Source organism: Balaenoptera musculus, chromosome 3 (genome assembly GCF_009873245.2).
Source record: "Balaenoptera musculus isolate JJ_BM4_2016_0621 chromosome 3, mBalMus1.pri.v3, whole genome shotgun sequence".
Taxonomy (NCBI): Eukaryota; Metazoa; Chordata; class Mammalia; order Artiodactyla; family Balaenopteridae; genus Balaenoptera; species Balaenoptera musculus.
This window is the reverse complement of record NC_045787.1, coordinates 29,351,350-29,367,304: the sequence shown is the minus strand read 5'-3', so window position 1 is coordinate 29,367,304 and position 15,955 is coordinate 29,351,350. Positions and strand designations below refer to the sequence as shown.

At 33.1% G+C, this 15,955-nt stretch overlaps 1 protein-coding gene across 3 annotated transcripts in view; it reads right to left on the bottom strand.

The window, feature by feature from the left end:
- Positions 1-15,955, bottom strand: part of NIPBL (NIPBL cohesin loading factor) — a 207,821-nt gene that overhangs the window by 17,928 nt on the left and 173,938 nt on the right. For all 3 annotated transcript variants that reach the window (XM_036846419.1, XM_036846417.1, XM_036846418.1), the window contains exons 33-40: positions 11,840-11,948; positions 10,196-10,332; positions 5,634-5,774; positions 5,418-5,511; positions 4,829-4,983; positions 4,278-4,368; positions 2,138-2,311; positions 1,566-1,756 (exon numbers count right to left, since the gene is read on the bottom strand). In XM_036846419.1, coding sequence (XP_036702314.1) covers positions 1,566-1,756; positions 2,138-2,311; positions 4,278-4,368; positions 4,829-4,983; positions 5,418-5,511; positions 5,634-5,774; positions 10,196-10,332; positions 11,840-11,948 — 1,092 coding nt within the window. The remainder of the gene's footprint in view (positions 1-1,565; positions 1,757-2,137; positions 2,312-4,277; positions 4,369-4,828; positions 4,984-5,417; positions 5,512-5,633; positions 5,775-10,195; positions 10,333-11,839; positions 11,949-15,955) is intronic.

The following is a 15,955-nucleotide window of genomic DNA, read 5'->3' as shown; positions in this document are numbered from 1 at the left end:
TATTTTCTATGTAAAGATAATAGAGGGGAAAAAGTAATTTGCCTTCCATACTCAAAACTAGAAAAATATAAATTTTTTCTCACAAAGTTGATTTTAAATATGGTTCCAATGGTCAGACAGTTGGATAGCTAGTAATTTGGTAACAGCTATACTCATTGTACACTTCTAAAAGTGAGGAAACACCACTACTATGTTAAGTGAATCTGAATTAGATAGAGGTGAGGAGGTCAGAAAAACAACAACAAACAAAAAACAACTTAAAAAAAGTAGACACAGCACTAACTGAAATGGGTCATCACGAATTAAATCCTGAATTGGGGTGGGGTGGGGGGGAGAAGTCCACAAAGAATATTATTAGCTTAACTTACAAAATATGAAAATGAACTATATATTAGATAATATTGTATCAATGTTAAATTTCCTGAATTTGATGACTGCATTATGATTTTGTAAGAGAATGTCCTTGTTCTTAAAAAAATATACGCTGAAATGTTTAGAGGTAAAGAATCATGATATCTGAAACTTACTATCAAATGGTTTGGAAAAAGTGTACATATGAAGAGAGAGAGAAAGCAAATGTGGCAAAATGTTAACAAATGGTGAAATATAGGTGAAGAGTATAAAGAAGTTTATTGTACCACTCTTGCAATTTTTTTTATAATTGTAAAGTTTAAAAGAAAAGCTTAAAAAAAGAAGATATAATAAAAGCACAACCACCTGAGACCATTTAGAATACCAGCAAAGAGCCCTAAGTATCTAAAAAATTCAAGAGTATCAACATAGTACTGTACACTTTATTAAGTAAGCTTGCCCTGAATCATGAAGAATAGGCTAAATAACGCATTACTGTGTTTTGTTTCAGGACACAGGGAAGAACACAGCATAACAACATAGAGCATACTTTAGACAAGTTCCACAAAACATAGCCAAAATAAAAATCTTGAGGGTACAGGCTTTGGTTATCTAACAAATTTACTTCTGCCCCCTATGGCACTCTCCTGAACATGTCAGATGGTGAACACTACAACATCAGAATTAGCTGCCAATCCCTTGTAGTACTAATATGTCTTGAGTACATCATCTAGTCTACACATTGGTGTTTTGAAGTGTTGGGTACTTGATATTACTTCCAATTAAAGATGAAGGAACTGAGTTCAGATTATATAGGTTATTTTTCTGTGGACTAAAATCCACCCTGTTTAAGATAAATTATACTCTTAACCCCAGTTACATTACATATTTGACATTACATACTGTTGGTTCTTAGAGATAAGAGTCAATGTCAATTAAAACATATCTATCATTTCAGAAGAAATAATTTGGAGTACGTATTCTACAAATATAAATTGGAAGTTTGTTTAATAGAGACGTTATGAATATATGGGTATTTTGCAGTAAAGACAACCTAAAAGATGGACTAAAACTTGGATTCTTAAGAGTTTGGGACAAAAAAAACCTCATCAACTAAGAGGAATAAAGAACTACTTATTTTCTAATCACCATGTCTTCAAATGGCAACAAATTTGGCTCTTTTGCTAAGTGCCGCTGCTATAAAACATACTTACCTGAACTGGATGAATAAGACCTTGGTTTAGAGTCAATGCAATGACATTTAGGGCAAAGTGGCGTACACTTGATTGGGTGTGAAAAAACGCCTCGAGCACCTGTTTGAGGTAAAGCTGCATGATGGAACTACTCATCCCTGAGGAAACATCACCCATTTCTTTTAAATCTTCCTGTTTTGCAACCTTCTTCCCTACAAAAGGAAGTAAACACACTAAGAACATGTATATTAACTTTACTAAATAATCTAAATTAGGCCACAACCAAAAGCACAAAATGTTATAGCTGGCCCAATGGTTCTCAATTTTTTTTTTTTTTTTTTTGGTGGGGGGTCTGTTAGAGACTCCTTTGAGAACCTGATGAGAACTATAATCTCTCTCCCTCCATCAAAATGTTAACATCTGCACATATATTAAATTTTATGAACTACTTTAGGGAGTTTATGAAGGATTCTTCTTTAACTGAACTCCTTTATCTAATAGATACGGAATTTTAGGTATCTGGATTAAAAAAGAGTCATAGGGTATGCTAACTGCAGCTACACTGTGCATTTTGAAAGTATGTTTTTACTTACAGTCTCTATCTGCCTGCTGCATACGTGTATCTTCTTCTTGTAGGTAGGTCTGGAGGTTTTTTAACACCTGTATTTTTAAATTTACTGAGGAGTTTTTATCAGATAAAATATTATTGTATAGATTTTTCACCTCTTGCTCAAACATTAGACTTGGATGCTGAATAAAGGCAAATCCTAAAGAAGAGAGAAAACAAAAATTCTCTTGATATATTCATATTAAAATTAAATATAACATTTAATGAAAATGTTGATAAATTATATAAACAGCTCCTTATTTCAAAAATTAAAACTTAAAATGACTGGAAGAATATGCTGGTGGCCTTACCTAGAGAAGTATTAGAGCAGGTACTTCTTTCCCCATGAATTAAAAACAAGAAATTGCATTTCAAAGGAGAATTTCACACAAGAGGAAACCTTGAGGAGGGAGCAGGGCCTAGTGGCTAGGGGAGTGGATTAGGAGTCAGGAGTCTTGGGTTCTATTCCTGGCTCCACCACTGACTTGTAGTGTGACCTTAGGTGAGTCACATAATATCTCTGTGCCTCAATTCTCCATCTGTAAAATGGGGACAATAATATTTACCACCCACCTACCTCAATGGGATATTTTCAGGATTTAAGAGGTAATGTCTGCAAACATTTTTTAGATCCCTAGCAGAAGGTACTACCTTGGAGCTATTAAATATATATATATTGAAATATATTCATTTGATGAAATGGAATAATTCTAAAATAAAGCTTAAAATCTTCTATTTATTTCTCATATATCATTATAATTGAAGCCACAATGCTGAATTCTACAACCACAAGTTAATAAGCAGCAAAATAATATTGTCCATGTTTATGTATACAAAATGCTTATTTATGTGAGATAAAATGAAGATCCTTGATGATAGCAAGTATTATGGATGCCAAATAACAAACTAAATTCAAAGCATAGAGTGATCAGATAACTAGCCCAAGGTGACACAGGATAACTATGGCCCAGGCAAGATGTCTTTTATTAACTAGTCTAAAGGCACTATTTTCTGGATAGTGCTGCAAGTTAAAATTTACACTCTTTGTTCTCTGAATTAGATGTAACACTATTAGTTTTTGCCACTTTATAGAATGTATGTCCAGATTGAATATTCAAAGGTATACATTTGACTTAAAAGATAATACTCTATCAATATAACTCTCTAGTAAGTGATATCTGAATTTTTACTATATATGCTATATGTAATTTTCTGAAAGAGATGAAGGAATAAGATATTAAGATTTAAATTTATTTAAAGAAATCAGTAAACATTTAATGAAGTTTGGGTGACTTAGAAATATCAGCAACTGTCCATGCATATTAAATTATAAACCTTGCTAACGCTGCCAAAATAAAATTTCTAAATAAGTTGTTAACCTTACTGAGTAGCTTTACATGTGTTTGTACAAAACAAAACAAACAACAACAACAACACAAAAACCTGGAGAGAGTGCTCTTCTACTAATTTTTTTACAGTGCATTCAATTCAGGTACTTTAATTCTATCCTTCTCATATTTCTCCCATATACCAATATCTTTCCAGATAAGCCACAAAGACCTAACCTTCTGCAAAGACATGTATTTATTACATCAATGCTCCCTGAACAATAATACAGGAAAAGTATACATCCAAATTGTTCCTGTGGGGCTGTTTACCCTGTGCTTCTATATAAATAAAAGTTTGGGTAGACTGCCCATTGTTTTCACTTTAGAAGAGGCAGACACATATAATGACAAAACTTTGCAAAGAAAAAGAACAATTTAAAAAATACGCAACAGCACAAATTCTTCTATATCACCTTTCTTTATTAAAGTATTTTAATGAATGTTTTTATGAAACCCTATGAATTAGGGGTAGAAGAATGTATTGTCATCTCTATTTTACTAATGAGGAAACTGACAAATAGAAGTTACATGACTTGCTCAAAGTCACCCAGGAAGTCACTGGATGAACCAATAATGGAACCCAGTTGTTTTAATCCCCAGACTTATATTCGAGATATCAGATCCTACTTTAAACAAAAACATACTTAAATAACTCACCAGTTTAAATTCACAACATTTTAAAATTTGCTCAACCTCTCAAACAACTTAAAAATATGAAGAAATTTAGACTTATCTTACCTAGACCAATGATAGCTTTTGTTTGTACTTCTTCATCTGAATGCTTTGTAAAATACATCAATAGTTCAAGTACCTTATCCTTTATGTTAACCTAAGGGGGAAAAAAACCATGTTAAAGTATATAAGGAAGAGTTAACTTAGATCGGTTTTCAACTATAAAGGAAAAAAATACCTAAAAGCAAACAATGAGAACTTCCACATGTGAACTTTACTAAAGAATAATTCACCAATACATTTATAAATCCATGAATTTTAGAACAGTGGCATTCATTGAGAATGTTAAAAAAATGAACTGCTGCTGACATAAACAGTGTGCCTACTAACACAAAGCTGATATAACTTGTGTAAACTTATCTTATTAGGACCGGTAACAAACAGTTCATGGATCAGAAGCCAGTCTGAGGGCCATGTTTTGAGTAGCACTGTTTCAGAATTAAACCAGACTACCCTAATGCCGCCTTCATCCTGAGTCATTATAGTCATTTTCAATGCCCAGGGTCACACAGTTCTGTTTTTAAAGCATACTAAATAATAAATATTAGGATCTTTACCTTACTGTTGCCTTTAAAATCTTCCAGATCAAAATCAAAATGCCGACATAGTGCTCCAACAGTGAAAAGGGATCTAAGAAGTGCTGGTTTGTTTGTTAGCAGTGAAGTGTTATTTGGGTCCTCTTGGTGCTGACTTTTTAATTTTGAAATGGCACCTAATAAAATAAGTAATATTTATTTATAACAAACCCTCTATTCTTAAATTGTTGTGTTCAAACAATTACTGCTAATAAATTAAAATTAAATTTTACTAACGGTTCTAAGTATTAAACGTCTAGAAATATAAGGGCATTCCATTGAGCCTAAAAGAATTAATGTAAGAAAAAAATATTTAAATTTTATTTTACATAGTAGGCAAAAAAGTTACCAACATTTACTTATGAGGAGACAAATTTCTGAAGTAATCATACTGGGTTATTAAGGGAATATAAAAGATACCAGAAAATATCGCTTCTGAGAGTGGACCGGCGAGGACAATCACACCTCTTATAATTCCCTTGATACTACCTTTTAGCAGATGTGTTAAAAAGGAACTGTATACACTGCAGGATCTAGCAGAATAATTTTAAAGCCCAGGCACTGAACTTACCATAGTATCTATTGAAACAGGCCCACACAAATTTAAAATTTTGTGTCACTTTATTTACAACTGCCCCAAGACAGCTTACACAATGTTGCACTACCTAAAAGAGAGAAAATGTTACTGTTTAGACAAAAGTTAAAGACAAAGGTAAAAACACAAGATTAAGTTATCATTTGTGAATTATGTACTGATCAACACAGAGATGGTAAAGTGAATGCTTACAGTCATGCCATATTTGATGATAAGCTTCATTAGATCTTCTTCAATAGTGGCAAGGAAAGTTTCACTTGGATGCTCCATCAGTGGTACAACCAGCTCTAGGATTTTTGCAACATTGCAGATAACCATGAAATCATTTTGTGTCTATAAGGATAAAATTAGTGCTTTATGAATAACAAAATCTGAAAACAAACTATATACAGCTTTATGTAGTTGGGAGGTTTGGTATTATTTATATATATATGTATATTTATATAAAGCTTTTTTTCAAAAAAAAAAACATTATTAGAAAAGAACTTCTTTAAAGAATGAAGGGAAGAAAAGCAGATAGTGACAGGAACCTGGATTCTAGCTCTGTCACTAACTTACCATGTGATCTTTGGGTCACTTATTCACAATGCTACAGTTACTCTTTTTCTTCCTAAAATGCACTGTCAATTCTGAACAATAGTGTTTAACAGAGTATTTTACCAAGACTGGTATCGTTTTCAAGATTAGTATTTTTCAAACTAGGGTATGTTAACTCAGTAGTTCTCAACTGAGGGTGACTTTGCCCCCCAATGGATATTTGGCAATATATGGAGACACTTTTGGTTGTCACAACAGGGGCATGGGGGTGCTACTGGCATCTGGTGGATTGAGGCCAAGGGTACTGCCAAAAATCCTACAATGCTCAGAATAGCTCTTGACAACAAAGAATAATCTGGCCCTAAATGTCAACAGTGCTGAGGTTGAGAAGCCCTGTGTTAACCCTTCTCATGATAGATGAAAATGTGGAATCCCAGAACTAGGTATAAGGCTCCTTTATTTTAAAACTTAGAATATTATAGTACAATTTTTCTTAATTTTAAAAGTTTTAAAGCTGATTAAAAACTAAGCGGTTTAAAAAATAGGTAGAACATTAAGAAATGAAAAAACCAAAAAACAAAGGGGACTTCCCTAGCGGTCCAGTGGTTAAGACTCTGCACTTCACTGCAGGGGGCGTGGGTTTGATCCCTAGTCGGGGAACTAAGATCCCACGTGCCAGGCGGCACGGCCAAATAAAACATCTTAAAAATAAATAAATAAAGTAAAAGCTAGTGATTTAAAAAAAAAAAGGTATTAAAGGATTTACAGTAAAAAGTCTCTTTCCTACCCCTGTCCTCCAGTCACCCAGTGGTGTCCTTGCCCATAGGCAACTAAAGTTACTAGTTCTTTCTTTCCTTTCCTTTCCTCTTCTCTCCCTTCCTTCCTTCCTCTTTCTTTCTTGACTAAGGTTTTAACATATGTTTTTTTATCTAGCCAAGTTATCATTCCTTATTCTTTTTTTTTTTTTTAAAGATTTACTATTTATTTATTTTTGGCTGCGTCGAGTCTTAGTTGTGGCATGCAGGATCTTCGTTGAGGCAGGCAGGATCTTTCATTGCGGTGCGCGGGCTTCTCTCTAGTTGTAGTGTGCGGGTTTTCTCTTCTCGAGTTGTGGCGCGCAGATTCCAGGGTGCGTGGGCTCTGTAGTTGTGGCGTGTGGGCTCTGTAGTTTGTGGCACGCAGGCTCAGTAGTTGTGGCACATGGGCTTAGTTGCCCTGTGGCAATGTGGGATATTAGTTCCCTGACCAGGGACTGAACCCGCATCCCCTGCATTGTAAGGCAGATTCTTTACCACTGGACCACCAGGGAAGTCCCTCAGTCCTTATTCTTAGCAACAGGTTTTTGACACTCATTTTGAACTCTTTGAGCTTATTATTACCTCACTGGTTAAAAACTTTCTGACCTTACATTCATCCTTCCTTTCAGGATACACACAGGATTAAATAAAAAAATAGGCTAAGATGAATTTTTTTTTTCTAAGTAACATAGATGTCCTATTGTTCCCTGCCATCTCCCACTCCCACCTCCTTTAAGCAACAGGGGATGAGTTAAAGTGGGTGTAGGGATAAATTAGTTTTTGTCAAGTAAGATAAATTCATTTGATAATCACTGCCGAAATTTTACTTAAAAATATGTAGTAAAAAATTTTTGAAACATAACTGGCTTGAAAAATCAAGTAAATGAAGTATCTTAAATTCTAGAAGGAAAATTTAAATGAAGACGTAAATCATGAACGAAAAGAGCTGTAGAATGTAAGAAATATTTGAAATGAGTATACATAAGATAGTTCAGTATCTCAAACATTTAAAGAGTTTTCAAAAAGAGGTCCACAATTCAAAGGTAAAATGGGCAAATGATAAGAACAGTCAAATCACAGAAAATCAAGTCCAATTGGTTAATATCATAAAAAAGATGCTCAACCTTCTTAGAAATCAGGGAAGGGAAACTGAAGCAACAATGAACTATATTCTTTTACACCTGTTAGACTGGCAAAGAGTACAAAAATGACGCAGATTGTCATTTACTGGTTTCCAAAGAGGCTGTGAAACATGTCCACCAGCAATCTGGAAAGATCTATTCAAAACCAAAACCAAAACTAAAAAAAATTCCTTCAATCTGGGAAGTTAATTCTTCAGAATCTATCCCAAAGGAAAAAAAGCACCAGTATTTAAAAGTATATGAATAGGAATGATTATTAAGGAATTGTTTGTAGTGGCTATCAATAGGAAACAATGTAAATAAATACCTGCCAAGATGGGAAATGGTTAAATAAATCACAGGACGTCCATAAGATGAATAATATGTAGCCATTCAAAAGGATGAATTAAACATATATCAGTTGTTTTGAGATTAGTAAAAATGCCTAACAGATATGTATATAACATGACCTGATTTTTTAAAAATGTGGTCAACCATTTGTATATTTGTCTATGTGTGCCTACAATTATAGAAACATGGATAAAGTGGCAAGGATATTCCAGATTGCTTATCTTGAGAAGAGGAGGAATAAAGATGGGGGTAGGATATAAAAAACAAAAAAAATTTTAAAATGTGTCTATTATATTTATGAGATGGCCTTATTTATATATAAAACATTATATTGGTGTATATATAAAAATATGTATATATGCATAACAAATTATACAAAACGTTTTCAAAGTAACCTTGCTTTAAAAAAATATTGACTGAAACGAGGACAATTTATAAAGGTTCCATTAAAGTTCAGATTCTAGAGGCAAGCCATGGTGTTGAATTCTAGTTTTGGGACTTGTTAGCTGTGTGACACTGGGCAAGTTAGTTATATTCTCTAAGCTTTCATTTCCTAATCTGTAAAACTGAGATAATAACGGTACCGACTTCACAATGTAAATGAGATAATGTATGTAAAATTCTTCACAGTGTGGCACTGCACTCAATAAATATTATCTATTATTATTAGCCACAGATTACCTATTAATCAGTTTATTTCTGGATCTAACACCAAGATCTAAGCCTTAAAGGTAGAATTAAATGTTGTCTTAAATGTTGTTTTCAGAAGTACTATATATTGTTTTTTTAAAAAAATAAATTTATTTATTTAATTTTATTTTTGACTGCATTGGGTCTTCGCTGCTGCGCACGAGCTTTCTTTAGTTGTGGCTAGCAGGGGCTACTCTTCACTGCGATGTGTGGGCTTCTCATTGCAGTGGCTTCTCTTGTTGCGAAGCACGGGCTCTAGGCACGCAGGCTCAGTAGTTGTGGCTCGCGGGCTCTAGAGCTCAGGCTCAGTAGTTGTGGCGCACGGGCTTAGTTGCTCCGCGGCATGTGGGATCTTCCCAGACCAGGGCTCGAACCCATGTCCCCTACATTGGCAGGTGGATTCTTAACCACTGCGCCACCAGGGAAGCCCTATATATTGTTTTATATGTTGTTTTTAATGCATTTATCTTCTGGTACTTTCCTCAGTCTTTAAAATTTGTCAGGACATCCTGAAGGTTTTCACCTAGAATTTGTTTATTTAGATCGCCAAAAAAAACCTGACCGTGGCAAGAAAACAAATTTAGTAAACAGTTCAAATTAGCTCCTTAGGAACACTGGGAACATAGTAAGTAAAAAACTATTTACATTTATAGGTTTTTAGAGTATTTTAAAATTTAGTGTTATAATAAGCCACTTAACTCACCACGCTGTCATGTTAAGTTGCTAGATTATCTTACTGAAGCAATATTTAATCTTCACATTTGATTTTAGGAAAACACAGTATGTGTAATATTAACTTAAAATAACAGCCTAGCATCTCTGATGATCCTATGTCTTCCATATTCAATATATTGATATGTTATAAAAATAAATAAAATATATCAAAAATGACAAATGAAAAGCAAAATCAGAATCCAAAAGACGGTAAATTTCTCAGTGACAGGAACTCTGTCTCATTCACCTCTTAAGTCCTAACAATAATTACAACGTTTATTAAGCATTACTGAGGATTTAGCTTGAGGAGTTCACAAAGAAATGGGACTTGAACTTTATTTATAACACCTCAGAAAAATGATGTTTGTAGATAACTTGCCACAAATATTAGAACATACATTTGAGTACATAACCCAGTTGATCTGTCAGTGAAAATGACTGTCATCTATCAGTGAAAATGTGGATGACACAATGTGAATTCTAAATTTAAAATATTTACTACATGGTTTATATAAGAGAAAAATAGGACAGCTCTAATACTTACACTACATTTAGTGGTAAGATATGGTTGCATAGTCATGGCATGTTTAACCATGAGCTGGGGTCTTATTTTGCTGAATAAGAACAAAGTGGTTATGCAAGCTACCAATCTTCCAGAATTCACACCTTTATTGTCAGAGTCTGGAAAAACAAACAGAGAAATAAGACACTAAAGTATGACAAGGCAGTGGAAATTATACAGAATATTATTTAAATTACTCAATACTATCCCCTGAATAGATTCAGTACACGCCTGAATACAACAGATTAGCATTTCTTATGATGCTAGACTTCCTGCATTTCATTTTTTCTTTGTTATATAGTATTACATATATTAAGGATAAAGGACAAAGAGGCTGCACTGGGGAAGGCAAGTTTTACACTGAGGGGAGTAGGACTGAAGTTAAAAAGTAGAATGGAAGTTGGGAAGTTTAGAGATGGAATTTTCAGAATAAACATGGTGTTGATTATATCTAAAACTGGATGGAAATGAGTATGGGAAAGAAAATTAGCAAAGGAGGACAAAGACAATTTAGCTGAGGTGATACTGTGTTTAAGGGTATTGGGGAAAAAAAGAGATGCTGCTGTGGTAGAAGAATATTAGAAGACAGGAATGATAAGAAGGTGGACCAGTGCTGTATTAGAAAAGTAAACAAAATGCTGTTCAGGTGAGAGGAAAATGTTGCTAGTTAGGAGATAAAATGTTTCTTGGTTCTCAGGAGTTTTTAGAGGAGATTAGAAACTTTTTAACATTAAGTGACAACAGTATCACCCTTAAAATCTAGGATAGGGAAAAGTAGGGGAAACAACAAAATATACAAAGAAAAAGAGGTAAACATGGAAAATGAAAAAAAAAATTAAAGAAAAAAAACTGCAATAAAAATATAAAGAATATCAACAATTTTACCATAAATGATACCTCTGTATAGAGGCAACTGGCCCCCAATTCTGAAAACTGACTGAGGCTGACTATTGTTCCTCATTAACGTACATTAGGGGATGGGAAATAATGTTAGTCTTGTGTGCTTTTAAGCAATAATTATCAATTATGACTTTTATAGTTTTATATAATTATTTATATTTTCATTAACTTCAATTTTGTGACTGATAGTGTGATAAATAATATAAAATATTAAATATTTAAGGAGTTTCTCAATTAAAAAAATATTAACAGCTTTCTAGGTCAAGATTAAGCACATTTTATATAATAATTATAAATGATATTAGGTATATACTGCAAATCTTTTAAAAACATTTTTATAATAATTAAAACAATTTCATTTTGATAGAAAATTTTATATAATTTAAAAGATATTGAAGTTTTTGGATGAGTGCATTTGGCTAAATACATATTAGCCCCTGGACTTACTTTAATTCCTGTTCATTATGACATCTAAAATTATGTGCTATTGAAAGATATGTGGAAGAGATAAGTCCTATGCTTGTACTGTACTGCTCTAGATAATATTACTCAACCGTAACAATATAGCCTAGGATTCAACACCAAACAAAAAACAGATTTCATTTAAAAGTGAAGTAGTTAATTATTAGGCTAAGCAGAGCTAGAGGCAAAAATGAGAAATGTGCCCAAAGTATTTTAAAGTATCTTATAAAATCAACTTAACGACCAATATATAAAATGTCTTACCAGCTAGAGATTCCTCATATTTAAGAATGTGCTCAACTAGGTTATCAACAAGTTGAGTACAAGCTTTCTTCACAGGTTTATATGAGGAATCCTCTTCGGACTTCAACAACTATATATGTGTATATATAAAAAAAAAAAAAAATCCCAGTATAATTATTCATTAGACAATAATAATATAAACGCATTTAATGTGTCCATAAGTAATAAGCTTTTCAACTGGTTATTAACAATTTAATACTGAAAATGCAAATTAATAAACAAAAATATGTAACAAATATTTTAAAATATCTTAAAAACCAGTAATTTATAGATACTTTCAAACAATTTTAGTATGAAGTTATTTAAATTGCTATGTGTAGGACCTAAGGTAGAATATGAGAGAAATGAGAACGGTGACCTTCCCTTAAGAGTACCACTCAATGTTAGTTGAATGATTTTAAAGAATGAGAATTCCATTCCTTATTATTTCAAGTTCTTTGATGTCTCAAAAAAGTATATTATGGGTTAATTACATTTTTAAAATAATTGTAACTACATCTGAATTGCACCTTATAATTCACAATTATAAAACACAAGGCTGGATTTCTTCCCTGTGTTATCTTTACCAAGTTATTAATAAACAATGTTAGAAAAAATGATATGAGGAAAAGAGATCAATCTAACTATAGCCAAAAAATAAAACCAATCCAATCTTTCATAATAATCAGAGGTCAATGGTAAAGTCATCTAAGGTATATCTGTTTTGTTAATAAAGAACAGCTAATACAATTCTGGGGCTATTAAAGAAATTGAAATGTTTAATTTCTGTCAAGAGTTCCAGTGCTGTCCAATGTAACTTTCTACAATGATGGATATGTTCTATATCTGTGCTGCCCATTATTGCTGCTACAAGCCACATGCAGCTACAAAACACTTGAAATGTGGATAGTATAACTGAGGAATTAAAAGTAAATAAAAATTCAAGTTAATTTAAATGAAAAAACATGTGTGGCTAGTATGGGACAGCACAAGTTTAAACTTTCACTACAATATGCGTGGATGATTAAAACTGATAGCAATCAGAATAACATATCACACACATTTCCCCTGCTCCCTCCAATTTAAAGAAATAAATCAAAGCAAGAGAACTTCAATTTACCCAGTTACAACTCCGAACAGCAAATTCTCCTTGTCCTGCTCTATAACTCAACCTTAAGCAGCTATTAAAATTATATGCTACCCTGGTCTTTTTCAGGCAGGAGTAGAAAACAATCTCCTCGCCTGTTTTTTCTTTCTGCTCTCCAAGACATCAAGTATACATAAAAGTATTAATCATAAATTTTAGTTCACGACATTGCCAATACTGGTATGTGCCCTTTTAATGTATTTACTTATAAATATAAAGATGTACTATGAACCTAACTCAAGAATATTTCCAATAACTTATATTTTCCAATGTACTCCTTCTTTTATCCCATCTTCCTGTCTAACTTTCAAGGTACCGCTTATCAGGAATTTTACCATTTCTTTGCTTAAAAAAAATTGTCTAAGTTAAATATTGTTTATAGTTTTGCTGGATTTTCAACTTTCTGAAAGGTATCATACTGGATGTAGTCTTCTGGGATGTGCCTTTTTCACTCAACATGTCACTAACTGTAATCCAGGTTGTTGCATGAAACTACTTTATTCATTTTCACTGCTATACGACAGGCCGTTGTATGTCTATACTGCAATTCATTTATCCATTCTTCTGAAGATAGGTTAATTAAAATTTTAGTGGCATAACGAACATTCTTGTCTCCTGGTGCACATATGCAAGATTCTCTTGGGTATATACCTTGGAGTGGAATTACTGGGTCATAGGATATATGAATGTTCAACTTTATGAAATAATGCTAAATTTAAAAACTTTTGTTGTAATATTTTCTCAGCACCAGTGTTTAAGAAATGCTATTTAATCCATCTTTTCTCCGTCATCTGTTATCACCTAACTTCAACTTTTGCCAATCAAATGGGTGTAAAATGTGGTCTTGATTTGTATGTCCTATATTACTATGAGGCTGAATACCTTATAGGCCATGTGTGCTATCTCCTCTATGAACTGCCTATTCATGACTTTCTCCTGTTTTCCTACCAGGACTCCTGCCTTATACTGGTTTGCAGGACAGGAGTTCTTTACATATTTTTAACAATGATCCTTTGTTAGTTATATGTGTATCAAATATCTTTCCCAGTTTGTGACTTGTGTTTTCTTGATTCATAAATGTTCCTCATTTTAAGGCAGTGAAATTTATCAATCTTTCCAGGTTAATGGCTTTTGTGACTTAAGAAATTCTTCCCTAAGAAAGGTCAAAAATATATTCACACATATACTTTCTTCTGTAAGTTTTAAAGATTTCCTTTAATCTATATGGAATTGACTGCTGAGTTGATTAAAAAAAAAAAAAAATCCTTATGGATAGCCACTTGGCCCAGTCTCATTTATTGAAAAATCCATGCTACCTTAATTACTGTATCTCTAAAAATAAGTCCTGATATTTGTTAAGGCATATCAGTGTCCCTGCATTTTCAGAAGTGACAATTATTTTCAGCTCTTTACTTTTCCATATACATTTTTAAATCACTTTGACATGTTTGATGAATACTTTTCGTTCTTGATTTTGATGAGATCTTCTAATATCTTTCCATTTTGCATGATTTTCATTTTAGGTTTTATAGTTTATTCTCTGTCAGATTTTATTCCTAGTTTTACTAGAAGTTATCATTCAAGGGTATTAAATTTTAACAATGATTTCTCCTGTATCCTGACATGATTATTTTTTGTTTAATGTTAAATCATACACACGTGTGATGTTAAACCAGCCCCATGATATGCATGCATAGATATATGTATATATGTGTGCATATGTGTATGTAAACATATACAAATCTCTATCCATCTTTTTGATGCATTTCAAAGTAAGCTGCAGACATCAGTGTATTTCCTCTTTTTTCCTTTTGAGATAAAATTTACATGAAATATGTACAAATCTTCAGTGTATACTTGCCCGGTTTTGTTAAGTGTATTCACCTATATAAGTCAAACTCCCTATCAAGATAAAGGACAGTCTTTCTCCATCTTTAACTTATATCAGGATCATCTGCAGACTTTGTTTAGGTGGGCCCCTACTTCAGAGTTATGGATTAATTAAGTCTGGGGTAAAGCCTTAGAACTTCACTTCTAACAAGTCACAGGTAATCTTGATAACTTTTAGAACCACTGATATAGATTATTACCATCACCCCTGAAAGTCCCCTCATGTTCCTTTCCAGTCAATCCCTGGCCCCCTGCAACCACTCTTCTGATTTTTTTCCAATATAGATTAGTTTAGCCTCTCCTAGAGCTTCATATAAGTGGAATCATAATATGTACTCTTCTGTGTAAGGCTTCTTTCATTCTGCATGTTTTTATTATTTACCTATGTTGCTGTATGTATCAATAGTTTGTTCCTTTGTGATATGGTGCACTATTAAGTTGTATGGATACATCAGGTTTTTTTTAACCCATTCACTGGCTGATGGAGACAGAGACAGTATTTGACTATAAACTCAGGCAGGAGAAATCAAGCTGCACCTTCAACACTTTGCTTAGAAATCTCCTCAGCTAAACATTCAATTTCATCACTTGAAGGTCCACCTTTCACAAAACACTAGAAGAGAAACACAGTTTAGCCAAGTTCTTTGTCACGTTATAACAAAGACTCACTTTTCTCTGTTGACTGATAGCATGTTCCTTATTTGCATCTGAGACCTCATCAGAATGGCTTTTAACCATCCATATTTCTACCAACATTCTGTACATGATTATATATATGCTTTAAAGAGATGGAAGCTTTCCCTATAGCTCTTCTCTTTTCTTTCTGAGCCCTCATCAGAATTGCCTTTAAATGTCTTCAAAGCAATATCAGTTTTTTTCTAGTATGCACCTCAAAAATCTTCTGGTGTCTACCAACTACCCAATTCCAAAGTCACTTCCACATTTTTAGGTATTTATTTCAGCAGCACCCCACTTATTGATACCAATTTCTTAGTATGGGCTGCTTTAACAAATACCATAGACTATGTGGATTAAACAACAGAATTTATTTCTCATAGTTC